The sequence below is a fragment of the Diospyros lotus genome, chromosome 4, assembly GCF_014633365.1.
Source record: "Diospyros lotus cultivar Yz01 chromosome 4, ASM1463336v1, whole genome shotgun sequence".
Classification (NCBI taxonomy): Eukaryota; Viridiplantae; Streptophyta; class Magnoliopsida; order Ericales; family Ebenaceae; genus Diospyros; species Diospyros lotus.
The window spans coordinates 36,719,244-36,745,904 of record NC_068341.1 but is presented as its reverse complement, the minus strand read 5'-3'; the positions used below and the strand labels follow the sequence as shown (position 1 = coordinate 36,745,904).

The following is a 26,661-nucleotide window of genomic DNA, read 5'->3' as shown; positions in this document are numbered from 1 at the left end:
CCAAAATAACTTTTTAGGCTAAAAGATGTAAATGTTCGCTTACGCAAAGGTCCCACGCAACACGCGAAATGCATAACTCTGACATCCAAAAATTTCTTTTGGGAGAATAAACATCATCTATAAGAGATAAACATTATCTAAAAAAATCATAATACTAATAGAATTAGAAAAAGTAAAGATAGATGTTATCTGTAATAATTTTATTCTTAGTAGATTAGGAAAAGTCAAGATAAAAGTTATCTGAAAGAATCTTAATTGTGGACTACTTTGGAATACTCTATATCCCTCTATAAATAAGCAGACACTCATTTCAGAAAAGGTACATCTCTGATACTAGTGTAAATACTGCTTTTGTGCTTTTAGTATCTACATTATCTGATTTAAGTATCGGAGTGTTTGCGCATGAACCCTCTTGCATCCTTTGACTATTTCTTTCCTTGAAGATGAATAAATTGATTGTTGTCAACAATATTTCTCATCAAATAAATTGATTGTTGTATCTTGGCAACAATAATTTGCGTTGGCTGTGAGAAGCGTATGAAAAGCCAATAAACCAGCCTGCAATGGCCAGAATCAAGAATACCACCAATTAACAACATCAAGAAATGGTGGAGGTCCAATCCCAGTGGGCTCAGAGGGCTCTTCCTCAAGGCGAGCTAGAAGTCCATCCCCAGGGCCAGCTAAGGGCACAACCTCAAGTCCAGCCAGGTGTTTACCCCAGGGCTAACTAAGAGTCCATCCCTAGGGCCAATTGAGGGCACAGCCTCAAGGCCAACTAGGTGTTTATCCCCGGGACTAGCTGAGGGCACAACCTCAAGGCCAACCAGGGGCTCACCCCCAGGGCCCGCTAGGAGTCCATCCCCAGGGCCAACTGAGAAGCCCCAAGACTAGCTAGGGGCTCACCTCAGGGACAACAATATCCCACCCCCAAGGCTCACTAGGATTTCATTCCCAGGGCCAACCAAGACTCCACCTTTGGAACCAATAGGACGTTCGTCCCACGGAATCCGTGGATCTATTCGGGCATATTTTTCCATGGTACCACAAGTGGAGTATAAAGCCTTATGACGCCAATATGAGGAAAGAATGTAGGCATTGGAAAAAGTTAACGGCTTATTGCAAAATATAGCCCTGCAAATAACACTGCCATCAACTTTAAAGAAATTTGTGTCTGGTCTAGTCCCTTTCCAAGGAGCATAAGAAGAGAACAAAAGTTCTTACTAATATAAAGAAATGAGGATCTAAGAAGCACGTTTCAATGCCTCAAGCCCTCAAAAGAAATCAAAATCTTTGAATATGATACATGACGATAAGTGCAGGAAAAAGCCATCGCCCATAGTTTCGGCAAGAATGTATACACGAAATTGAGGAGCTGCAATATTATGATAAGAAAGACTGTTAAGATGTTCAGGGGTTATTTGCGTCACCAAACCAAGGACTCGCCTAAACACACGTGGATGTTGAAAACCACTAAGATATTTGGGGGTCACTTGCATCAATGGATGAAGAACTCAGGCCAAACATGCGTGGCTCATGGAAAGATCGTTAAGATGTTCGGGCGTCACTTGCTTCGATGGACGAATGACTCTCCCTAAACACATGCAGATGTTGAAAACCGTTAAGATGTTCAAGGGTCACTCGCGTCAACGAAAGAAGGACTCGTTCGGAACACACACAATTGTTGAAAATCGTTAATATGTTCAAGGGTTACTTGCGTCGATGAACGAAGGACTCACCCCGAACACATGCAGATATTGAAGACCGTTAAGATGCTTGGGGGTCACTTGTGTCAACAGATGAAAGACTGGCCCCAAACACACGCTAATGTTGAAGAACGTTAAGATGTTCAGGGGTCACTTGCATTGACAAACGAATGAGTCACCTTGAACACACGCGGATGATAAAAAGACCGTTAACATGTTTGGGGGTCAATAACATCGATGGACAAAAGTCTCGCCTAGAACACACTTAGCAAAACTACTCATGAAAAAATCATTAAGATGTTTGGGGTCACTTGTGTCGACAGATAAAGAACTCACCCTAAAAACACACAAATGTTGAAGACCGTTAAGATATTCGGGAGTCACTTGCCTCGACGGACAAAGGACTCACCCCGAACACACACGGATGTTAAAGACCGTTAAGATGGTCACTTGTGTCGACGGACGAAGGACTCTCCCCAAACACACGCGAGTGTCGAAGACCATTAAGATGTTTGGGGGTCACTTGTGTCGACGAACGAATGACTGGCCCCAAACACGCGAATGATGAAAAGACAGTTAAGATGTCCAAGGATCAATAATGTCGACAAACGAAAGACTCGTCTCAGACACGCAGCAAAACTATTCATGAAAAAATCATTAAGATGTTCGAGGGTCACTTGCGTCGACGGACAAAGGACTAGCCCCAAAACACACACGAATGTTGAAGATCGTTAAGATGTTTAGGGGTCACTTGCGTTGATGAACAAAGGGCTTGCCCCAAATACACGCAGATGTTAAAAAACCAAAGCACAAACATGCGAGACAATTTAAAAACCAACGCATGAAGGCATGAGAACGATTCAAAAAATCGAAGCGTGAATGTGTGAAAACAGTTTAACAACCGAAACACAAAGGCGTGAGAATGATTTAAAAATCAAAACGCAAAAAGTGTGAGAATGATCTGAAATAGAAAACATAAAAAGCATGACAATGATCTAGAATCAAAAACGCAAAAAGCATGAGAAGGATCTAAAATCAAAAAAGCAAAAAACGTGACAATAATCCAAAATCAGAAGCTCAAAAAGTGTGAGGATGATCTAGCATTAGAAATAAGGGTTGGCCACGACACAGTGACATAGAACCTTCATATTTTCCCATACTTGTGCAAAGCTAGGTACAGTTTTCTCTTTGTCCATGTTTTGATAAGAAATAATATGCATAAATATCATGGCATTTATTCTATTACTGGCCTTCACATCTGCATGTACTTCAAAGGATTTTGTAAGTTACCATAGACCATTACAAGATGATGTAGAATTTTTGGAAGATTAAGAAGAGTAAAAATTTTCATTTGCCTCCATAGAAGACACTCCTTAAAGAGATTTGTGGAGGAAACAAACTCCATTCTAACCAGCTAGCTTGAAAAAGTCATCTCACTCAACAACAAACAATTGTACTTATCCTAACTAAGGTAGATCCAAGAACCCATATTTAACCACCTATAAGTTGCCAGAAACAATTTCTAAAATATATATGAAGTGGCAATTTTTGAACAGTTTAAAGAATATAATAACAGATTCCATAGAAAATATCACCCTCTTGGAGATCTCTGGAGGAAATAAACTCTAGTTCAACAACTGCCCAAATTCTGCTTGCCTCGGTGAAGAATCCAAGGCTATGCTGATTGCTTAGCTATGACTTATATACAATAACTTGCCACTGCAAATAGGACACTTAAACGGTTCTTCAACCAAGCATCTCGGAGCAGAAAACAAAGATCAAGAGCACTCCAGTATATTCTCTATTGTATGACGACAAAAATTGTTTGGTTCGCACAAAGGCTTCTCCTTCATTCTGCTGCACATTTCAAACTTCTCGTTTCCTTTTTTGTTTTCTTCTTTCTTATCTATTTGTTTTACTCAGGGTGTTTTGCTCATGCCAATGAGCAAAGAAGTGCCCTGTTTTGGACTATAGCCATCGGAGAGTTGCCCCAAATGGCTAAAAATCATCCTAGAACTAAAATGATAGACAACTTGGTAAGCTGGTTTACATCCATGATTGATTAGCACAGCTTCGAACAAACTCATGGACTTCCCATATACAGATTCAAAGGAAGGAATAATAAGGTGCTCGGTAAATATACAAGAGCTCTAAATTACTAATTACCGATGACTCATTATGATCGATGTAAGTCTGAGAGCTGACCCTTTTTTATCTAGGACTAATAGAACCAAGTAAGAAAATTTATTCAAGGTAAAATAGTAAAATGAGTGTTATATAAGTGGTGCAGACGAAGAATGATAATGTTGTCTGATTAATACTCTCTTTTAAAATGGTAGAACTGCTGGATCAACCATATGCCGAGTAAAAACTCGTCACATGAAAGCTGCTTATGAACCATTTACGGAACATGAAACAATTACTTTTAATTTCCTTGGAAAATAAACAGAGTATGGACATATAAAGGATGTCTTTAGTTGCTTTGTAATTATCATTTCCCTTGTCTTCTCCTAATTCGGTCTGAAACAAGTAAGAGACAAGACATGATAAGACCAAAAACCCTGCCAGTTTAAATATGCATTATCTAAACATTTCTTCTTCGAAGGATAAGCAACAATAGGAAGAAAGAATCAAAGGAATACAACAGCGAACAGAGAAAGAAAGCCTCGAAATATAGACGACAATGGTGAAGAACGAGGAAAAACCGGGAAAGCGCTGCGTAATCATGGTAGATGGAGAGGCCAGGGAAAGAAGGTGCATCAAGAGAAGGAGAAGGGATGAAACTGCAGCCGCACTTGGCTGCATCGAGCAGCAGTTGGCGCCACAACAGCAAGTTGATCAAGCTTCTCCACCTACCGCTGTGAAGAGAAGCTCAAGATTTCGTGGTGTCAGCAGGCACAGATTGACGGGACGATTTGAAGCTCACTTGTGGGATAAACTCTCCTGGAATGCAACGCAAAAGAAGAAAGGGAAACAAGGTAGACAGCGTTGATCGTTCCTTTGTCCCCACACTACACTTTGTCGCTTCTTAATTGAAATTTCTGTGGCTAAATTGAGACTGTTTATTTCTTTCCCCCTCTCTGCTTTGAAATGGAACTTTGGCACCGTCAGTTTACCTTGGTGAGTCTCCTCTTTGCCATCGAGACGTCTTCTTTGTTTCAATTGATTATCTTTAATTTCTTTTTCATTACACAAAAGTTGACAACATCTTCTATCCCAATATCTCAGGAGCTTATGATGAAGAAGAATCTGCAGCAAGAGCATATGATTTAGCGGCACTTAAGTATTGGGGGACTTCCACTTTCACCAATTTCCCGGTACAATATTTAGTTGCAAACAAATACGAGATCTTTTACAGTTTATCTGTCTTTAACCGCCTCTGAAATTCTACTCAGGTGTCTGACTATGCCAAGGAGATTGGAATAATGCAAACCGTAACAAAAGAGCAGTACCTAGCCTCCTTGAGAAGGTACTAACTCAAAAATCTCATCTGATTTAATGAAGTTGGTGGATATTTTTGCTTAACAAGCTAAGCTTTTATCCCCTTATCTTTTGTTGCAGAAGGAGCAGTGGCTTTTCAAGGGGTAAATCGAAATATAGAGGTGTTGCCAGGTATAATTTGCTCCACACTGTGATGAACCAACATCTTGTTATTGCATAAGGAAACCGGTTATTCTATTAACTGTGTTCGGGGAAATTGCAGGCACCATCACAACGGGAAATGGGAAGCGAGGATAGGAAGAGTTTTTGGGAACAAATACCTCTACCTAGGCACGTACGGTGAGTTACACCCAAAGTTTCAGAGATTGTATGGAAAGAATTTGATGCATGCAACAACAGATCTGACCAAGTAGCAGAAAATTTAAGAACCAAACTTAAACTAGAAATCCATGCTTACTTTCGCATTTTCTATCATCATAATAGGAAAATGGAAAGCTAGAGGAAGATTTTTGTGAGCTAAATATATCTCTACACGTACTCATAGTTTTGTCAGTGCCTGAACTAGCATAATACGGTAGCATATCTGATAAAGACCAAGTTTTCTAGTACTAATGTTACAATGAAAGCTATCCAAAATATACAGATTAACAAGTATTGGAATGGTATCAAGCTTCTATTCTTACCTTCATCGCTCATCTTTCTTTACAGATACTCAAGAGGAGGCTGCTCGGGCTTATGACATTGCAGCAATAGAGTACAGAGGCCTGAACGCTGTGACGAACTTCGACTTGAGTTCTTACATCAGATGGTTGAAGCCAGCTGCTGCAAACGTGAATATTGAAGAAACTCAAGAAGTGTTATCTTTGAACTTCAGCTCTGGAGAGGAATATCCATCAAGTGTTGGAGATCAAATTAGCTCTACTCAAAGGCAGGAAATACCCGAAAGAAAATTCCCGGTTAGCTCAAGCACAAAAGCTTCTTCTCCAACTGCACTCGGCCTCCTCCTCCGGTCCTCCATGTACAGAGAATTGGTGGAGAAGAATTCCACTGTCTCTGAAGATGAAGATGATGAAAGAGACACCGAACGGCAAGGTGAGATGATTAGCAGTAATAATGGGTATGCAGGCATATTTTGTGATGGAAATGGTGGTATCCCGTTTGTGTTCTCTTCCAGTTTTCATGATGTTGAGTTGGAGGGAGACTTCTATTTGTGCCTAAAGCAACCATAGCTCTCTGTATAGCATTTCATCTATTAGAAAATCACAGTAAATTGGAAGTTCATGTCGTCTTCTTTGATCTGTTAGAAGCAGAGAAGCTTGTGAAGGTCCTGTTGTGAGGTGAAAAACATTGTCCCTCCAACCAAATTTAACGATTTTGACGGGGTAAGTTATTAAAATGGTCAGTGAACTTGGGTCAAGAACAAAGAGTTATTGACTTTTAATTTGTTATAAATCATTCACTATATTTTAATTTTGTTATATTTTCAGTCACTCACACTAACTACCATTAAATTTTACTAACAGAATACTGATAGATATCATGTCAAAAGCCCAATCAACAAAATTTATTTTTTTTTCTACCTCACCTACTGACCCACCCATTAAAAATATTGTATAGCCCGAAATAAAACTATTTAATGCTTTGCCTCTAACCCTTCTTTGTACACAAACCTAAAATTGAAATTAAGAAGAAATCGAAGGAGAGATTGAACAAAGAAATGTTGATTGGGTCAGGTTTGTTTGTCCAATCTCTTCTTCTTCGATCTCTTCCTACTTTCAATTTTAGGTTTAGAAGGTTTGTTAAAAAAGAGAGGTCAAAGGCAAAACAATAAACAATGTTTTCATTTAAGTTAAACTGTGTTTTTAATGGGTGGGTCAGGTTTGGATGGGTCGGGTGATGAGGTGGGAAAAAAAAAAAAAAAAATCAAGTTTTGCTGATAAAACTTCTAACGTGACAGAATATTTTAAGAATATTCTATCATGTTAGTATTCAGTTAGCGAAATTTAGCGATAGTTAGTGTGAGTAATTGAAAATATAATAATTAATTTGTAATAAATTAAAAGTCGATGACATTTTTGGCAATCTATCTTTGTTGATTTAACAATAGTTAGTTTGAGTGACTAAAAATATAACAAAATCAAAATACAATAATCGATTTACAAAAAATTAAAAATTAATAACCCTTTTATATCCTGACCTAAGTTCAATGACTACTTTGATAATTTACCCCTCTTGCCATGACAAAAACACTCACTCAAACGAGCTCTACAAAACTTGGGACTATTTGGGCTTTGGAGCACTCTTTCATCTGGAGTGGGGTATTGTCATGCAAGGGCAAGCATTCTTTTATGGATTGATTTATGAATTAATCAAACTCTGTATATAATAAATCTGAACTGAATCAAAATTTTGAAAAAATAACAAAATTTATTCAAAATATTTAATGTTTATAAAAGTTTAGTATGAATTTAAGACATTTTAATGAGTGTAATTATTGTGATAGGAATCAATTTAAAGTTTATAGAAGGGGTAATTTCATTTATAGCTTCAAACTTAATGAATTTGTGTAAAATAATCATATATTTTAGTCAATTTTGTTTATTTAGTTAGAAATTGAAATTTCAATACTAAAACTAAAACGAAAATCCTGTAAGAAAAAAAACTCTGAATAGAAAATCACCAATATTGATAATCCTTAAGATCTAACTCAATTAACACGTATATATTTTACTTAAGCCACAATCAAGTTCGACTAACTTAGCTACATTATGCTCAATCTTGGCCCACTAAATCGAACCACACTTGGCCTCAGTACTCTATTTGGTTTTGGCTCAGTACAAGAAAATAGGTCTTCTACAAGACTTGGTGCAAACAAATTTTATTTGGAATTGAGTTACCTAATTTGACTACTAGAATTCACTTTCAAAATTAATGGATAAAAGTTATAATCACAAACTGCTTTCGAATTTTAGATCGATAAACTTGAGATCAACCCTTTTTCGTAAAATCTTAGGAAAGCAGTTTGTGGGAATAATCCCAATTCCCCCCAAATTTGTCTAGCATAGTTATTCTTAAGCACTATTTAAATGATATTTAATCCTAAGTAAATGATTATTTCTAAATTACTATAAAGAGAGAAGGATTTCTCATCTAAAGTAAACATTTTAAATAATGATTTTAAACTCTCTTACTTCCTTTTGATTCCTCCGAGTCTAATTTACATCAAAGTGATTTCCAACCGATTTAAGGGCAATCTCATCACCTTCTTTTACAGTATATCAAACTCAAAACAATCTAGAGTTAAAAGCTTCCTACAATATTATATATATCTTATAATAATAATAATAATAAAACACAAGGTTTTATAAATAAATATATATATACACCCTTTTTTTTTTTTAGATCTGCTCTCCTGTTCCTACTCCTAAATCTCTATATTTCATTCCCTGACTGTTACTGCACTGGAAAATGAAAAATCCTAGCTGCTACTCAGGAAGTTTAAATTACATGTTATGAGAAATTCTACAGGGGAGCCCATTGGGCCTCCCCCTCACAGGGAGTTTTAAGATGTAATAATGTTGATTCCATTCTCGCCGCCGCCGCCGCCGCCCATCAAATCTGAAGCAGCATTTTCAATTTCACCATGAATCAAATAAAAGAGAGATGCTCCTCTCTAGTTCCCTGTGAGAGTTCCATGTTAACCTACAACTTGTTACTTCTCTGTCCGCCTTGACAGCTCTTTATCAGCAAAATGAAGAAGCCTTCTCAATCTCAACACCATGTCGCAGTGACAAGGAAGCGCACTACGCCTTTCCAAGTACGCAGGGCTAACAGTCATCCACGACAGAGCATGAAGTTCGGCTGCTAAAGATTCGAGGATCAAATGGGTTTCTATTTCAAAATCTCTAGCATCCGAGCTGAAACCCCTTCCTCCCTGCTTCGCAATCCCCTTGATTATTTTTTCTTGGGTTATATTATTACCTCCATAATAATCAACAAGACTGACAGCGAGAACTGATGGCCATTCTTCTTTGGAGTTGCTCCTAGACCCTTGCCTCATAGAAGATGCAGCTTTGGATACCACAAACCCTGTGGAAACGGGAACTGCAGAGCCTTTGCTGTGAAGGAGATGTGCAAGCGGCGGGGATTCAGCAGTGAGGCATGTTGGAAGTTGCAACGGACTCGGGGGAAGGAAGCGCATGCTGGGCGAAGGGATGAGAATATAAGACGCAGATGCAGTACCCAGAGATCTCACTGGAGTGAAGCCTTCAAGATAACCCGGCAAATTCATCGTGCTGCTACCTTGAGAACCCCCTGCAAATGATCACGTGTAGTGGGCCACATAAGTAACTTAACTCTGGTAAGAGTTTGAGAAAGGAGGGTGCAAATATAGCAAGTGATGTACCAACAACAATTTTTCTGCAATTTTTTTACATCTTTTTTATGGGGAAAGACCAGGAACATTATGGAAGTGCATGTCACAACTGAATAAGACATGTGGGTATTGCAGCAAGAAATGTCTGAATGGGCTATCATCAACTATGTTTTGCCAGAACAATGGGCAAGTGTGAAACTGTGGAGCTGATCTTGTCAGATCCATAACCCTAGTTCACATTCAAACAAATTGAATATCCAAAAATTCAACAATCTTCTTTTAATTGACGGAATCAAAAGGTATGCATATGGAATATAAAGATTCTGGCAAGTGCACTTGGACTATTGGGAAAAGAGGGAACAAAGAAGGTAAATATGTCTAAATTTTGATCACCAAGAAACAAATTGTTGAGGGCCACAAGGCACTAACAGATTAGCACAAAATGACATCAGCGATTTTGATGGTAACTAACGGATCCAGGGATGGCCCCCTTGAAGTAGATTTCAGATTGTTGGACACATGCCATACTATCCATGTAACATCAGAACAGTACAGCAACGACACATTTTAGGAGTCAATGTAGTATGCAGGTTATCAATGAAAAATATACACATCTGTTATTCAACTAAAATCTAAACCAAAAATACTTTAATTACCTCAATTGAAATTTTCAAATAAGTACGGTAGTCATTTCAAGAACTCTTTGCTATAAATTTGCCTGAGTAACTAGCAACACTAAAGTTTACTAATGTCTTGTAGTTGGGAAATGATGAAGCTGGTATCACTAGATTCACATCCAGGACAATAAAAAACAACCGTGTCAATGATAATTGACAGTTGTCTGCATATTTTTAGGCAGTATTTTAGCTCCTCGAAATACTCTGAAATTATAAAGATCTAACAGTAATATATTGAATTGAAGGATGTGGAAGTTCTACGTGTAATAAGGGATATAATAAGTACCTGGAGAAGTTGAATCAGCTTGAAAAATTAGATGTAAGGAATGATCAACTGAAACTGAGATGAAACTGATGCTCTGAACCCACTGAAGCAAACCCCTAGTGTGGTCTGCAACTGAAGCTCCACCAATTAGTTGCTTTCTAGCAGGGGGTTGTCCCAAAGCACCTTTGATGAAACCAGAAGCTTTTGAGTGAGGGCTGTATAAAGGGCTAGGGGATGAAGGAAGGGTTCTCTCTGGAATTAAGCTCATCTCCTGTTCCTGCAAGGAAGCCCCAGAACTGCTTGCCAACATCCCATCAGGTGCCAAACGACGCAACTGTAAAGGCCATTTTTTAACTTCTGACCCCCCAACTGAATAGAGTGCTTTCTGCCATTCTGTTTAAAACCAAATGGTCAAGCCTAGCAACAATTGCCAGCATCCATAAAGTGCCAAGCTAAAGAAGAAAACGACTACCAAACTGTATCTTTAATGCTTTTCCAAACTGTTCATTAACTAGTAACTAGGAATGGCTGCATAATTTCAAATTGCTCACAAAGCGTTTTAGAAAAAACTGCCTTCAGCAAACATTTCAGATGGGGAAAATGTTTAAATGTTGTTAATCATTCTAGAAACACTGCCTGGGCAATATCACAAAAATACTGCAGCAGTAGCAACATTGGAATCAGGCAGCCACCTATGCTTGCCAAAACTTGAACAATATGACATGTAAAAAACATGAATTCAGTAAATATACTCCTAACCATAAAATAACATGTAAAAAATGGTGAATAAATGATGGAGAAAATCACGTACCTTGGCATTCAAGCTCATAAAAACATCCAATGCGTGTAATCACAAAATCTCTTGGCTTGCTGACACCAGTATCAGTAGAGGAGCACGACTGAAGTATCTGACAACCTTGGTGCAGCATTTGGACAAAGAGGGATTGTAGACCTTTTGTGTCCTGCCTACTACTAATTCCTCCAAAGGGGAATACTTGGCTGTCGAGTAATTCTCCTCTAGAGTCAGTCCACACGCATACTAGCCACCGCCAATCCTCAGTCCATCCATAGCAACAATGAATGCTAGGAAGTGTCTTTTGATGGCCAGACATAGAGCCATCTGGCTCTGCTCCATCTGGTTGGGAGCCTGGTGTGGCATCTACACTTCCTGATGAAACTGTGGTCTGCAAAAAACCTCCACTAGTACCATCATCAGACTGAGGTTTTAATGACTCTGATGCTAGATTAGGGAAAGCTGCAGCTGAGATGCCATGATCCAGGGAACCAGGTTCCGCAAGAATAAATAGCGGTTCAAACATGTAATGGATTTCATCTTGAAGAATAATATCTCCAGTTCTGTGTGGATCACAGCCTAAGCCTCCAGCTCTTGATGATTGCTGCCAAGTGTCCCAAGCACCAGGCCTCAAGTTTGGATCAAGCTCACCCTCTCTTGGAAGGGAAGATCCTGTTATTCGAGGACCAATATCCTTCCACATCCCTGGGATCGGGGAAGAAATTTGCATCAGATTTGAATGAGATCTATTTGACATAGAGGAAGACTGGACCACTTCATTGGAGACTCCCCGAGATATTCTCCGAGCTTTATTATAAACAGTAAAAGCAATCTCCTTGAGAATCACAGGCTCACTGAGAGCTGGTGTTGTAACCCTGAAAATGGCATCGACGGTTACAATCTGGAGTACTAATTTAGGCATACTAAATCCTGAAAGTGTTATGACATTTGAGATTGATGCTTCATCCCCAGCAGCAGAGCAGCTTAATGCCTTCCCAACCTGATTATGTATTATACATCTCCTCTCTTTATCAGAAGAAAAAATATTTGATCCAATAGCAACAGATGATTCGATGACAGTCTGCAGAACTGCAACAGGCTCAGGAAAGGGGCACACCACATAGATGACCTAATTCCAGAAAACAGCAATGTTGTGATACAAGATCACTAGAAAAATAACAAAACCACTTAAATAAAATGAGTGTGAACATTATATATCGCACACTACATAAACCCCAGAATTTATGAGACCACGAACATGTAAATAGGAAAAAGGCTTACACAATCAATTAACGACAGTTTTTAATGTAAAATGGGAATTTTAAGTACTGGCTGCCATCCTCAAGACATTAGAACATCCAAAGCTGCATGTACCTAAATAGAACCTCTCCTGGTTGTAAACGTCTGCAGTTGAAAACATTCCATTCACGAGGGCCCCCTTCCTTTTACTATTTGGCCAAGCCAACATGTTATCTTCTATGTTTCCAATTTCTTCTATCTTCCTCACCTCATTTTTCTCCCAAAGCAGTATTAGCATCACCAGGAAAGCTTCGTTTTGCCATTTATTTTTCTGTTCCAAAAGATTTTTGTAAACCCAGTATTACATAATGTTTTAAGATTACATTTAAACAGGTTTTGAATGATTCGATGAATGACTTCAGCTCACGGAGGTCAAAAGCTTGGTTTCGGGAAGTTAGTGGCTGGTAAGAATGGGAAATCACCTACAGGGAACAACCTGTGGCTTGGATGTACAAAAGTAAAGTTAGGGTGTTATAAAAAACAGACTGAAATTCTTTTCCTAAAATCTTATGAATGATACAGCCCCTATTAATAGAGAACTAGAGTACAACATAGGAAAGATCACATATACAAACAATAAGGAAAGCTAAGTTGTACAAGATACAAAAGATCAAAGATACAAAGGATCAAGAATTGACTAATTGATCCTAGCCAATTATCATGTGATCCAACACTCTCCCTCAAGCTGGTGAATGAATATCTATCATTCTCAGACTCCCCCTCAAACTGATGAATGAATATCTATCATTTTCTACTTGCCTATAAGCTCTTCGAATATCTTGGTAGGCAGACCCTCAGTCAATATATCAGCCAACTGGTTTTCAGAAGACACAAAGGGTATAAAAATCAACCCAGCCTCCAATTTTACCTTTATGAAATGCCGATCTATTTCAACATGTTTTGTGCAGTCATGCTGCACTTGATTATGTGCAATATTGATATCTGATTGATTGTCATAAAATAACTTGATTGGACCATCACTAGGAATCTATAGATCATTCAAGACAATCTTTAGTCACAACAATTCACATAGACCAAGAGCCATAGCCCAAAATTCAACATCTACACTAGATCTAGCCACTATACTTTGTTTTTTGCTTCTTCATGACATTAAATTTCCTCCTAAGAACACACAATAACTTGTTGTAGACCTCCTATCCACAAGAGAACCCCCATAGTCACCATATGTGTATCCAGTAATAGCCAAGTTCTCTCTTGATTTGAATAGAAGTCCTTTTACATGTGTTGCCTTTAGATAGCACAAGATCCTTCTCACCACCTGCATGTGTTCTTTAGTTGGACTGTGCATACATTGGCTCACCAAGTTGATGGCAAATGCAATGTCTGGTCTTGTATGGAATAGGTAGATCAAACGGCCCACCAACCTTTGGTACCTGCCTTTGTCTACCGGTTGGTAGTTAGACCCCTCCCCTATTTTGAGGTTTGGTTCCATTGGTGTACCAACTGCTCTTCCTCCTAGCAACCTTGGTTCTTTCAACAAATCCATGATATACTTTCTTTGAGAAAGAAAGATACCCTCTTTAAAATAGGCTATTTCTATGCCCAAAAAATACTTGAGCTTACCAAAATCTTTAATTTCAAAGGCTATGACCAAATTTTCCTTCAGCTATTATTGCTCCTTAACATCATTACCAGTGAATATAATATCATTTACATACACAAGTAAAGCTATCAACTTATCCATCTCGAAATTTCAATAAAAAGTGTATGATCCCCCCCCCCCCCCCCCCACCTTGTCGATATCACATCTGCCTCATAGTCTTGGAAAATCTATCAAACCAGGCTCTTGGAGATTGCTTTAGCCCATAGAGAGCCTTTTTCAACCTACATACCTTATCCGACACTTCTCTAGTGAACCTTAGAGGTGGCTCCATAAAGACCTCTTCCTCTAAATCACCATGGAGGAAGGTATTTTTCAAATCAAATTGCAGTAACTCCCGACCACAACAGCTAGCCAGGGATAGAAGTATCCGGACAGTGGTCATTTTTGCCACAGGTGCAAATGTTTCTAAATAACCAATGCCATAAGTTTGCGTATATCCTTTAGCAACTAGCCGAGCCTTATACCCTTCCAAGGTACCATATGCATTATACTTCAAATTAAACACCCACCTGCAGCCTACAGATTGAACCCCCTTTGGTCTAGGTACCATCTCCCATGTCTAGTTCTTCTCCAAGGCTCACATCTCTTCCTTCATGACATGTGTCCAATTTTGGTCTTGTAATGCCTCCTCTTCTCTTTGAGGAATGGTTAAGGAATCAAGGGAAGACAAGAAACTCTTATGTTTGGATGAAAGACGACAATAGGAGATATAGTTGGCAAGGGATGTTGTGAGCAGCTTCTGTTGGAGAGTCCTAAGACTCTAAGGAGTCTTTCCGTGAGAAAGAGCATGAAACAAAAGAGGAGTCTAATGAAGATATGGGACTCGGTTATGAAGATATGGGTTGTTGCATCAAGATAGAGAAGAAGAACAAAAGGGATAAACCTCCTAAAATTAGGAGAAATTGTAGGAATAGGATTTTGTACATTATCTTGTAAATAAACTTCAAATAATTGTGTATTCTATTTGCTAGATGATAGGAAGAGATAACATTATCAGCTAGAATTTAGGAGAAGATAGTATAGTAATGCTGTATATATTATTCCTTTCTCGAAAATTCAAGTAAGGAGTTTGATTTCCACAAACTCAATTGTTGGTTTCAAGTTCCATTCCATAGGAACTAATTCTGTTCAGCTTCTAACCCCTTTTCTAACAACAATAGGTAAATCCAAATCATTGTGAATAGGGTTAGAATGAGTAGATGACTGAGGTGGTTCAATACTTGGCCTTGGAACAAATGTTGATCCTTTCTTAGGACATGTAATAGGTTGAACCCTTCTTTTGAATACATAAGGAGAACCCTTAAACCTGACAAGGAATGGCATCAAACGTTGTACGGGAAGAGGAGAACTTAGGTGAGGGAATGCCCTTGGTGGTGATGATGACCCCCCTAAAGCCAAAGACTCTGGTATAGGTGGTGTAGGTAAGTTAGGTAATGTCAAATCCGAGATCTAATCAAAGGACTCTTCCAGAATTAAGGAAGAGAAAAGAAGAATTGGCGGAAAAGAAGAATCGAGAGGGAGAGAGAGGGAGGGGAAAAGACCAGTGGAATAATCCCCACATGATCCCCATCCTCCCGAAATAGCTTTTATTTATAGGTTGCTTACAATCTAGAGAGTTCTAAGTAACTAACTCTGTTGTTAGTACCACAAGTGGCCATGTGCAGCTTGGGTTCTAATTACAATCATGCCATGCTACTAATTACAGTTGTGCCCTTGGGTCGTAACAACCCCCCTCCCTTTGAACTATTTCTTCTCCCCCAAGAAATCAAAGAAGCCTTGTCACCCAGGGATATTGCTAGAGTAGATCTGGCCAGGGGGTGAGTACTAATCCAAGAAAGATAGCAGTTATGGCCAATTAGCCAAGGCCTACAACCATTAAGGCCCTGAGAGGTTTTCTAGGGCTGACGGGCTATTATAGGAGGTTTGTGAGGGGATATGAGGGAATTACCAAGCCACTAACGGATTTGTTGAAAAAGGACAACTTTGTGTGAGATCAAAAGGCTAAGGCGACCTTTGAGCAACCGAAGAAATCCATGTATGAGGCCCCGGTGTTAGGCCTACCAAATTTCAACAAAACATTCGTAGTGGAGACAGATGCAAGTGGGTTGGGAATTGGAGTTGTCCTTATGCAAGAAAAGAAACCCCTAGCATTAATAAGTCAGGCTTTAGCCCCCAAACATGCAGGCCTAGGCATCTATGAGAATGAGCTATTGGCAGTGATTTTTTCGGTGGAAAAATGGAGACACTACCTTGAGGGGGGGGGGGGGGATTCATCATTAAGACGGACCATGAAAGCTTGAAGTTCCTGTCACAGCAGAAACTTCACACTCACTTATAGAAGAAGAGGATGACCAAGTTAATGGGCCTAGATTATGTCATTCAGTACAAGAAAGCGAAGGAGAACATTGCAGTTGATGCCCTTTCCCAATGTCAGGAGAACATTGCAGTTGATGCCCTTTCCCAATGTCAGGAAGAAGGAACAGCAGTAGCCATTACAATATTAGTTCCAAATTGGTGTCATGAGGTGGCAGTGAGTTATGAGTTAGATGATCAGGCCAAGGCCCTCTTGGAGCAGCTGATTGTAGACCCTATGAGCAAGAAAGGGTATTCCCTTGTGAATGGATTGATCCAATATAAGGGAAGGTTGGTTATTGGGGATTGTGCATCACTGAAGAAGAAAATCATACAAGCCCTACATGAGTCTCCTCTTGGGGGGCATTCGTGTATACAAAACACTTATCATAAGGTTAAGCAACTATTCTATTGGCCTAAACTCAAAGAGGAGGCGATCAGGTTTGTTTTGGCACGTAATGTGTGCAAAAGGTGCAAACATGAGAATGTAGCCTACCCGAGGGGATTGTTACAACCATTAACCATCCCAGGACAAGCATGGGAGAGTGTTTCAATGGCTTTTATAGAAGGGCTACCAAAATCTAAGGGTAAGGACTATATTTTGGTAGTAGTGGATCGATTCACAAAATTTGCTCACTTCCTAGGTCTCACCCATCCATACACAACTCAAGAAGTGGTTAGAACCTTTTTAGACCAAGTGGTTAAGCTACATGATATTCCAAAGACCATAGTGTTCGACAGGGATAAGGTGTTCACCAGCTTACCGTGGCAATCACTGATGAAATCCTTGGGAGTTAAACTAAGTATGTCATCCGCTTACAACCCCCAAACTAATGGACAAACCGAGAGGGTCAATCAATGCTTGGAGACATACCTTAGGTGTTTATGTTTTCTACATCCCAAAGGATGGCACAAGTGGCTATCTTTGGTCCAATGGTGGTATAATTCTAGCCACCATAGCTCCATTAAAATGTCCCCTTTGAAGCTCTATTTGGGTACAAACTGCCCCTCTTGCTAGCCCTCCCAAGTTCGACAAGTGTGGCAACTGTGGATGAACATCTACAACAGAGACAATAGATCCTACAACAGCTAAAGAGGGATCTAGCCAAGGCCCAAAATTGTATGAAACAACTAGTGGATAGAGGGAGAAGTGAGAGGGAGTTCAGTGTTGGAGAAGAAGTTTATCTTAAACTAAGGGGACCCCACCTCAGATCACTATCAACAACCCTATTTCCTAGCTAAGTCCCAAGTATTATGGTCATTTCCCTATTATAGCCAAGGTGGGAAGTGTGACTTATAGACTTCAACTACCAGAGAGATCCCAAATCCATCCGGTATTCCATGTCATTGTTGAAGAAAGTTGTAGGAGAACAATTGATGAGTTCTGTGTTACCCGCGAAAGCCCTTGGCTCAAGCCCTTCCCCAGAACCCTCTACCCTCTTAGACAAACATGTGATCTACAAGCAAGGGGCTCCAATCATTGAAGTGCTAGTAAAGTGGTCCACCAAGCATGCAAACAACAATTCTTGGGAGTACCTCCTGGACTTTCTTAACCAATTCCCTATAGTAGCTAGCCTATTGACCATTTCCTAAGGACAAAAAACGTCTTACAGGGAGGGTATTGTCATGCAATTATCGATTATACTAGTGATAAAAAAAGTTAGTGTTGTGAGAAGTTGTACTGGGGGGCTAGCAATGACATGTTGTACGGAGGCAATTACACTTTTGGCGAGAAGTCCATGTAATTGGGGAAGGGTATAAAATGGTGTCGATCCAACTAATGGAGGCACCCGAAAGCTTAATGAAATTTCATCTCTCTCTCTCTCTTTATATATATATATATATATATATTTCCCTCCCTCATTCTCTCATTCTCTAGAAAATTCTCTCGACTCCTTGATCTCTGTCCTACAGGTAGAGATCAATTGTTGATCAATTGCCAAATTTCTTAGGATCTGACAATAAGATAGGATTTAAACTTAAGAACCTATCTTTATGGGGCTACTTTATCTCTTAACTTCTTATCCCTTCTTTACTAGCTCAACTTGCTTTAATTTCAAATCTTCCAAACCTCTTCTTATCATCCTATCTTTGCTACAAACAGCAAGTATTGTCGTATCTCCTTTCTTAACAGATTTAAATAGAGTTATTCTTGGCCAAGGAGAAACTGAAGCTAGGAGGCTTCACGCAAGGTAAGATCTTTACATTTTTGGTAAATCCTAGCTTATCTAACCTAGTTTAAGTCCTTAGAAGCTAAAACTATGCTTGCAGCATCATGTTCGGATTTAAATTTATGGAGAGTTTAAAGTCACATGCAAGAGAGGGGTTTGAAGTGAATGGAGCCTAACTTACTTAGACTATGTTGTAAGGTTTGTTAACAGTTCAAATCAAGCAAAGGAAGCAAGAAAACGAGACAAGAAAACAATCAAAGGAGACCCTAGTCTCAGCTACCCTTAAACATATAACTTCTTAAAATGTTGAGGTTTATGCTTGTTTAGGGCTCTCATGGCACTAGGAAGTTATATCTGTGTTTGCATGTGCTTGAAAGCCAATGACCCTGGAGTTAAATTTATGGTTTTGATGCTTGAAAGTGGTTAAGTCAATATATGAGGCTTGATACTTGAATTAGGTTGCTTGTGTGGCCAGAGAGGTGTGAACCAAACAAGGGATACAAGATATGAATGGCAAAGCAAGCCTTGGGCTATAAGGGTAAGATCTTGACCCTCATAGAAATTGATTGCTTTAGAGAGACAAAGTATGCCTTTAAGGATGTTTCTAGCATAATTGGAACATAAGAGTGATTTAGAAGTACCTTGGAAACAAAATGAGCCTAAGTAATTGGTTTAGAAATAATGTGAAGTCTAGGTGGATTTCTAGATTGCATTTCTAAATGGCTAAAAGGATGGCTAACATGCTTGTATATGCTCTTAAATAGGTGTTGACATCAAGTGCAAGACAATAAGCCTAAGGAAGTGACAACTGAGAAAGACAAGGTAAAGGGAATCTAAGGTGATAGTCCTGAGTGGGGACTATGCATGTAGTGTGAGTCAACGTTTGCATCCATTACGATGATGTTGAATCCATGGACATTGCACAACCTGTCTGGGTGGCTAGTCAGATAATTAGTCCCCATTTCAGTTCCCAATGTGTGCCGTGTTCAATTGGTGCTAGGGTTCAGGGAACTTTTGAAGGTTTTGATGAAAACCCATATCATGTTGGGAAGCTAGCCAAATGGCAATCCTCAATTAATTCCCAATGTGTACAATGTTTGATTGGTACTAGGAGCATCCTGAGGCTTGGCTTGAGGCCTGTGTCAAGTTGGGTGGCTTGCTAGATAGCAGTCCTCATTCTATGCACAGTGTGTCATAGTGGTTGATACCATTGTTTGAGGAGCTTCCTATTCCTTGCTTAAAGCCCATGTCATGAAAATGATTGATTTTCTTCTAATCATTGCATTGCACTACACAGTTTGCATGTTTTCTCTATAGGTATGCCTTATTGAGTGCAAGCACTCAGAGCCTTCCTTTCAACATTTTAGACATTGCAGGTGTTAGTGTAGGTGCTCTAGACCCAATCAGATTGGGCAAATTGTAGACTAACATTTGTAATCATATTTTATATTGAATAAAGAGTTATTTAATTCTACAAGAAGTTGTTCTATTAGTTTCTTGTTATTAATGTAATGATCGGATGAAACTAGATAGAAGTCCATATGATGTATACTATGATTAATCTATAAAGATGTGAGATGATACATCACAGTTTCTCGATATCATTAAATGTCTCAAGTCGTAACAATGTCAAGAATGGACAATGACAATTGCGATAAAACTTGTATGTGCTATATTTTTGCTATGTGATAGCAATGGGGGTCTCACACCCATAGGCATGGGGATACCTGGACAAGTACATAGGTGACCAATGTTGGAGAACGTGTCACTAGACATGACTCATCATGAGAATCCATTTTGGTTATATGTTAATGGAATTCTCATACGAGATAGGTGTAACTAATCCTTGGACCTGAGGTTGTCACGGTTATCTCATAAGAAGACCGATATGCTTTGACATCATTTCGATGGGCCTAGATAAAGACTGCACGTGGGCGATCGTTGGGCATATCGTGAGGCTTATGGAGATGGGTGCGTAACCAAGATGGGACTCGTCTATCCCTTGATAGAGGATGATGTATCTAAGGCGTCTTCGATGGATATTCACTTTAAATTCATGGCCATGGTAAAATAGATCAATAAGGAGTTATTGATTCATTTTCTATTAAGTGAAGATATCCAGATGACCGAAAAAAGACTTATGTGATCATAATCAAGCAGCACATTGCCAACTTGAGATCACATAGGATACATTGACGAGATGATCGAATTACACGGTAACCATACTCGTGAAAGGTTATTTGCGGATTATGAATCCTTCTGAATAATTGGGTAGGCATGATACCTTGCTAGAGGCTAATCTTGTCTTATGTGTTCGTATCGACACATTGCCAACATATTCGAGAGTCTAATGAGTCATACGCACTAGGCATGGTCCCTAGCTTAAACCAGGAAAACGGACATATGGTTAAGTGGTACACTTCGGCAAGAAGTTGTGCCGTCGTAGGTTCTCACGAGAAAAGAACAAACAAACGTAATGACGTCGATATGACGAGGGGTCGTCATAAAGGAAAGAGTTTCCTAAAATAACAATTGATTAAATTAGAAAGAAGTTTCTAATTTAATAATTTGGGCTTAATTTAATACTTGGGCTAAATAAAGTATTTGGGCCAAATATTAAATTAAATTAAATATTTGGACTAAATTAAATTTGAGTCAAATATTAAATAATAAATATTATATTTGGGCTAAATTAGATTTGGGCCAAATATTAAATATTAAATATTTGGGATTAAATTAGATTTGGGCCAAATATTTTATAAATGGATTTGGGCCACTTTAATTTCTAGTTGGACTAGGATTAATGGGCTAGCCCAATCCATGTCCATTAGGGTTTGGAAAACCCTAGAAAGTTGCTTCTCTATAAATAGCCCTTTATGGGATGCCCAAATTAAGCCTTTTATTTTGTTGGTTTTCAAAAGTTGAAAATCAATTCTTTTCTCGTCCATTCATAAGCCTTGTTAGGAGAAGGAGCTAACACTCTTATTCTGCTCTCCTCGCCAACGGACGCGCACCACGTATTACGAGTTAAAGGTCGGACGCTTGGACGACTCGAATCCATGAACGACTCAATAATCTAAAGGTTAGATTTATATATTTGCATGTGAATGATTTAATTTCGACGTTGATTTAATCGTCGGGATCGAGGTAAGGTTCAAAATTTTTGAACTACGCTGGTTGCTCCACAGCGATCTTGCTTCACTTTCAGCAAATTCATCCAAGGATAAAGGTAAGGGAGTTGCCGAGGATTAGTTTGTGCTTTAACATTGATAAAGTTTCAAATTGTCTTCTTTACATCATCTTATTATAATTTCAATGGCAAACACTTCTGCTTATTGTAAATATTCTTTTATCAGACGAGTGTTAAGTGTACTAGCCAGAGGCTAGTTAATTTATATTGAAGATTGATGTATTCAGAGCCATTAAATCCAAGCCTGAGGCTTGGTTTATAAAATGGCTTATCTTGCCAAGATTTTTTATTGATGTTGAATATAACCTGAGGCTATTCAACGTGGGTTAGTCATGTATTGTATCTCTACAAGTTGCCAGATGATCACGGATACAGGTTGATACTAATCCCTACACACAATGCCAAAAAGCTTGCCTCTCATTTCACATTTACTTATTATATAAATAAGCATGAGGGCAAGCCTCACCAGGGATAAGCAGTAGCATTAAGTTATGGTTTAATTTCTTCTGCTGTGTATATGCTTAATCCCTAGTGAGTTATTTAAGGGATACTAATTGACTTAATAGTTTGAGTCCCGTGTCCTCTGTAATTCAGTTTTCTTCCCTGATTAAGAGGATTGGTGACCTTTTATGGGCTAGGTGAGCAATCATCGCCCAGGACTATGATTGAAGGCAGGATTGGGTCCTGACAATTTTTATCAATATTAGTGAATTTTTCCTCTAACAAACCATATAAAAAGCTGAATAAGCATTGGACATTTTCAGGAGAGCAATGATCAAGAAAGAGAAACATAAAAACAAGTGCCTAAGTGACACTTAAAATGAACAAAAAAGATACACATAAAGAAGAAGGAATAAAGAAAAGAGACTGACATGGAATATTGTTTGGAGCATCACAATAGAAACGGAACTCAATAACCACCACATTCACGAGATAAAATCTCTGTGACCATAGGCAGAGCAACAGATGCAGTCACTTACTACAAGCACAAATATCAAAGTAATTATAGAGAAAGCAAAAACTAAGTCTCTTGAGATACATATAAATCTCACCAGAAGAGAATAAAAACAAGGAAAAAAGAAATAAGCATTTATGTTTGAAATTGATAACTAGAATAAATCAAGTATTCAAACGATGCACTGGCATCTAACATCATGATGCACAATTTTACCATGAATATTGAATTCTATCAATAGTTAAATGAAGATGAAGGGTTGTTGCTACTTACCATACAGGGACCACTGTTTCCCTCTTTTGGGTTTGACATAAAGCATGTACCAAGTTTTAAAGCTTTAAGAACCTTTGAGAGAGATTTAAGAAAACTCGTCAAATCCCAACCGTTGGACAGGGACAGAAAATAATCACTAATTGATCCAACAAGGGATGCGTTGCTGCTTTCTAGTTTCATTGATTGAGGGCAGTCAAGTAGAACAAAACCAGATGATGACCATTTTCCATTGTCCATATCCATTTGGCTTCCGAAACTTTGAGGTGAATGAGTTCCAAGTTTGCATGTCTCATAAACTGTGAAAAAATACCATCCATAAAACTTAAGAAAACAGACAATATGCATAAAAAATACACAAATATGACTGCATGCATTAAGATTCCGGCAGATTACAAGACATGGAAATTTTACCATTTAGATGGAAGATAGGATATATCAAAGCACACAACTCATGCATGTAACATGAATTAGATGTGATGCAATTTAAAGGAAAGTTGACAGAAGTTTTGCCGTGCACCCTGAACATTAGATTACTAGCTTGCACCTGATAAATAAGGACCTAAATCCATAACCATTCAACAATTGGCAGCATCATATGCAAGTGATAAAGCTCAAGCAACAATCGCATATATTCATCAAAAATCATCTGTCTGTGGAAAACACCATTGTGTGAGAAGATTTAATTAGTAGAAAATGTCTATAATTTGGTCCAACACATGGCCACACACACAAGGGGGAAATAAACCTAAAAAGTCTATTTCATCCCCCCCGCCCCCACACACACACACAAAAGGGGGGCTCTTTTTTCCTCTCAAGAGAAGTTTCTGTCAGATTTGCCCAAGAGGATTACAATGTTCAAAGTACCATATAACAAAAAAATACGACTTGTATTTGTTCCTCTACTTGAACAAGACTTGGATAGTGGGACAATATCACAAGCAAATTATGTATACCAGCCACTCTCAGTTAATGGAAAAATGGCCAAAATGTTAACTGGATCCTCTGTAATACATTCAACCTTAAGTACTTGTGAATTAAATATGAGTAAAACAAATTTATTAGACTTACCAGTACCAAGCTGTTGAAAAAAGTCAGCAGCAGCAGTAGTGAGGGGATCAATGTCTGGACATACAACATAGTAAGTCATCTGCAACATTTAACACAAAATAAGAAAGAAATATAATGATTATAGAATAACTTTTTAAGGAAAAATGCATAAGAGCAGTTCGTAGGATTTTCACATCAACTAATGACTACAAAAAATGAAATTTTGGTCAGAAAATTTTGGGTTCTAACTGTTCATATATCTTACTGGCTTTTGTAGAGCGTAGGGTTCAAGAGGGGCCTTTTCCCAGAGTAGCAGAGAGTTTGCTGATGTCTTGAGCCAGTCATCCTGGTACCTATTATACATACCACTTATTTCCTTATCCAAGTGCAATGGCAGTAAACTCTTAAGCTAAATATTACCACACCATCAAGGTGCAAACAACAGATGATCAAACCAGAAAGATGTACAGAAAAAGAAACACCTGAAATTCCACACGAAGCACGTATAGATAGCACATTCTCTAATGAAGTTTACAGTCAACAGTCAACAAGTCATAAATTTTATCCTTCCTTACATTAGTATGCTGCAGGACAGATTTATTAGTCAAACAAAGTTGATAACTGAATTTTCTAGAGAAGTTCTACAGTAATCACCTAAGGATGTGGTTAAGGGTCAAATAATGCTGTCAAGTCATTTATATTTAATGTCACTTTACATTAGCCCAAAGGGTTCTAGAATTTAGAATTTGTAGCATTCTCCATTGCCTCTTAACCCTAGAATAATTAGTAGTAGTCCAGCAATCCTACGAAATATCTAAGTAATGTTCTAGTCAATAGAGAAGTCAAAGAGTTGAAAATCTGTGAGTAACCTAAGCAGAATTCTAAGTGTGATACCAGGATAATTCCTCCTCTGTAGCACAAAAATGTCACATTATACTTCACGGGATCCAGATTACAGCATCCAAACAGCTTTTTGGCAAGCACAATAAATATTAAGGGGGTGACAAGGGGGTTATGCTCCCCTCAAGTTTTAAGTTTTCCTCAAATTGCTCAAGTCTTTGATTTTTGACACATCAGTTCAAAATGATCTAACGGTGAATAAAGTGCTAACTAATTACGACCCTTCCTGAATTATCTTCTAGCCAAATATTAACTTAATTGATATTTTAATTGTTAAGAATATAAAACAACCACCTAAAATTTTACAAGCTGATCACCAAAAAGAAAAAATAAAATATTTTCATTGGGCTTTCACCCATAAATCATTAGACACTGTTAAGATTATTGGATCATTTTTAAATGATTTGGCAGGAATAAGAAAAATGTTTCTGGCATTGGATCATTTTTTTAACGTTTGGCATGAAAAAGTTTTGGTGATTAGCTCCTAAAATTTTGAGGTGTATGTTTTGTATTCATAGCAACTAGTCATTAGGTTAGTTTTTGATTAGGAGATAATTTAGGAAGAATATTAATTAGTTGGCACTTTATTCACCATTAGATAATTTTGTAATGATGTGTCAAAAATCACCATTAGATAATTAGTGGGATAAAGGCTGGATATGTTGTTGTTGTTGTTGTTGTTGTTGTAGTCTCAAAAATCAAAGTGAAGACTTGAGCAACTTGAAGAAAACTTAAACATAAGGGTAGCCCAACCCAGTGACAATGGGATAACAGCAGTATACAAGTATAAAAGAAGGATCAGAATAAAATCTACATCCTGTACACACCATTTACTCAATATTATTCAAAAACCTAGGCCTATTAGGGATTTGATTTAAAACTCAAAACCAAGTCATCTGTTGTCAACAAAATTCCAATCATTATGCAAATCTGGCAGCCTGCAACTTCAAAGACCATAGTAATTCTCACCCTCTGCAATCTAAAATCACCTGGAAGCGTTCAGCCGCCTAACAGAGACCAAAGCTAAAGCTTTTTCCAAAATCCAGCAGTTGACAACATTACCTTAAGGGTTTCTCAACTAGCAATCATAGAAGCACCTCTATAATAACATTACCAACTAAGTGGTAGTTTGTATGAAAAATCATTAATCATTATGTGAATTCTAGCAATTTTCTAAATTGAGTTTAGGGTGCAGGCAGGTGGCGGGCATTTTGGTGCAAATTCAGATTACTCTAATCTCTCCATTTGCATGCACTCAAAAGCTATATTTGTTAATCCTGAATAACAATCATTACTATGAGTGAATCATCTTATTCCATTTTCAAATCTGCCAGGTTATCCCACATCACTAAAAACGGTCAAGTGCCCATGATTTGGATCTTAATTGCAAAAATATAAATACATACATATATATGTGTTTGTGTGTGTATCTGTATATTTATACATCAAGTGTCAAAATACCTTTTCCATAAAACATTTACATCTTCAAACAGAATAAAGCAATGCATTCAGTTAGCATAAAGACAGATGACAAATGGCAGCAAGGGCACTAAAATAGCAATCATTGGCAGTTAGGGGTAAAAAAACACATGGTGA

At 38.3% G+C, this 26,661-nt stretch overlaps 2 protein-coding genes across 3 annotated transcripts in view; one reads left to right on the top strand and one right to left on the bottom strand.

Annotated features, from left to right (window-relative positions):
* The first annotated feature begins 605 nt into the window (after positions 1–605).
* LOC127799816 (AP2-like ethylene-responsive transcription factor At1g79700) lies at positions 606–6,373 on the top strand. The gene is made up of 9 exons (XM_052334035.1): positions 606–708; positions 3,627–3,739; positions 4,381–4,681; positions 4,815–4,823; positions 4,932–5,020; positions 5,099–5,172; positions 5,265–5,315; positions 5,407–5,483; positions 5,853–6,373. Exons 1-9 carry the CDS (start codon positions 606–608, stop codon positions 6,371–6,373), a joined length of 1,338 nt encoding a protein of 445 aa, XP_052189995.1.
* A 2,066-nt stretch (positions 6,374–8,439) lies between these two features.
* LOC127799962 (mediator of RNA polymerase II transcription subunit 13) overlaps positions 8,440–26,661 on the bottom strand; it is a 93,526-nt gene continuing 75,304 nt past the window's right edge. For both annotated transcript variants that reach the window (XM_052334276.1, XM_052334275.1), the window contains 6 exons: positions 24,431–24,518; positions 24,187–24,265; positions 23,119–23,414; positions 11,273–12,383; positions 10,483–10,854; positions 8,440–9,458 (listed from right to left, as the gene is read on the bottom strand). In XM_052334276.1, the coding sequence (XP_052190236.1) occupies positions 8,857–9,458; positions 10,483–10,854; positions 11,273–12,383; positions 23,119–23,414; positions 24,187–24,265; positions 24,431–24,518 (2,548 nt within the window). In that variant the 3' untranslated portion in view covers positions 8,440–8,856. The remainder of the gene's footprint in view (positions 9,459–10,482; positions 10,855–11,272; positions 12,384–23,118; positions 23,415–24,186; positions 24,266–24,430; positions 24,519–26,661) is intronic.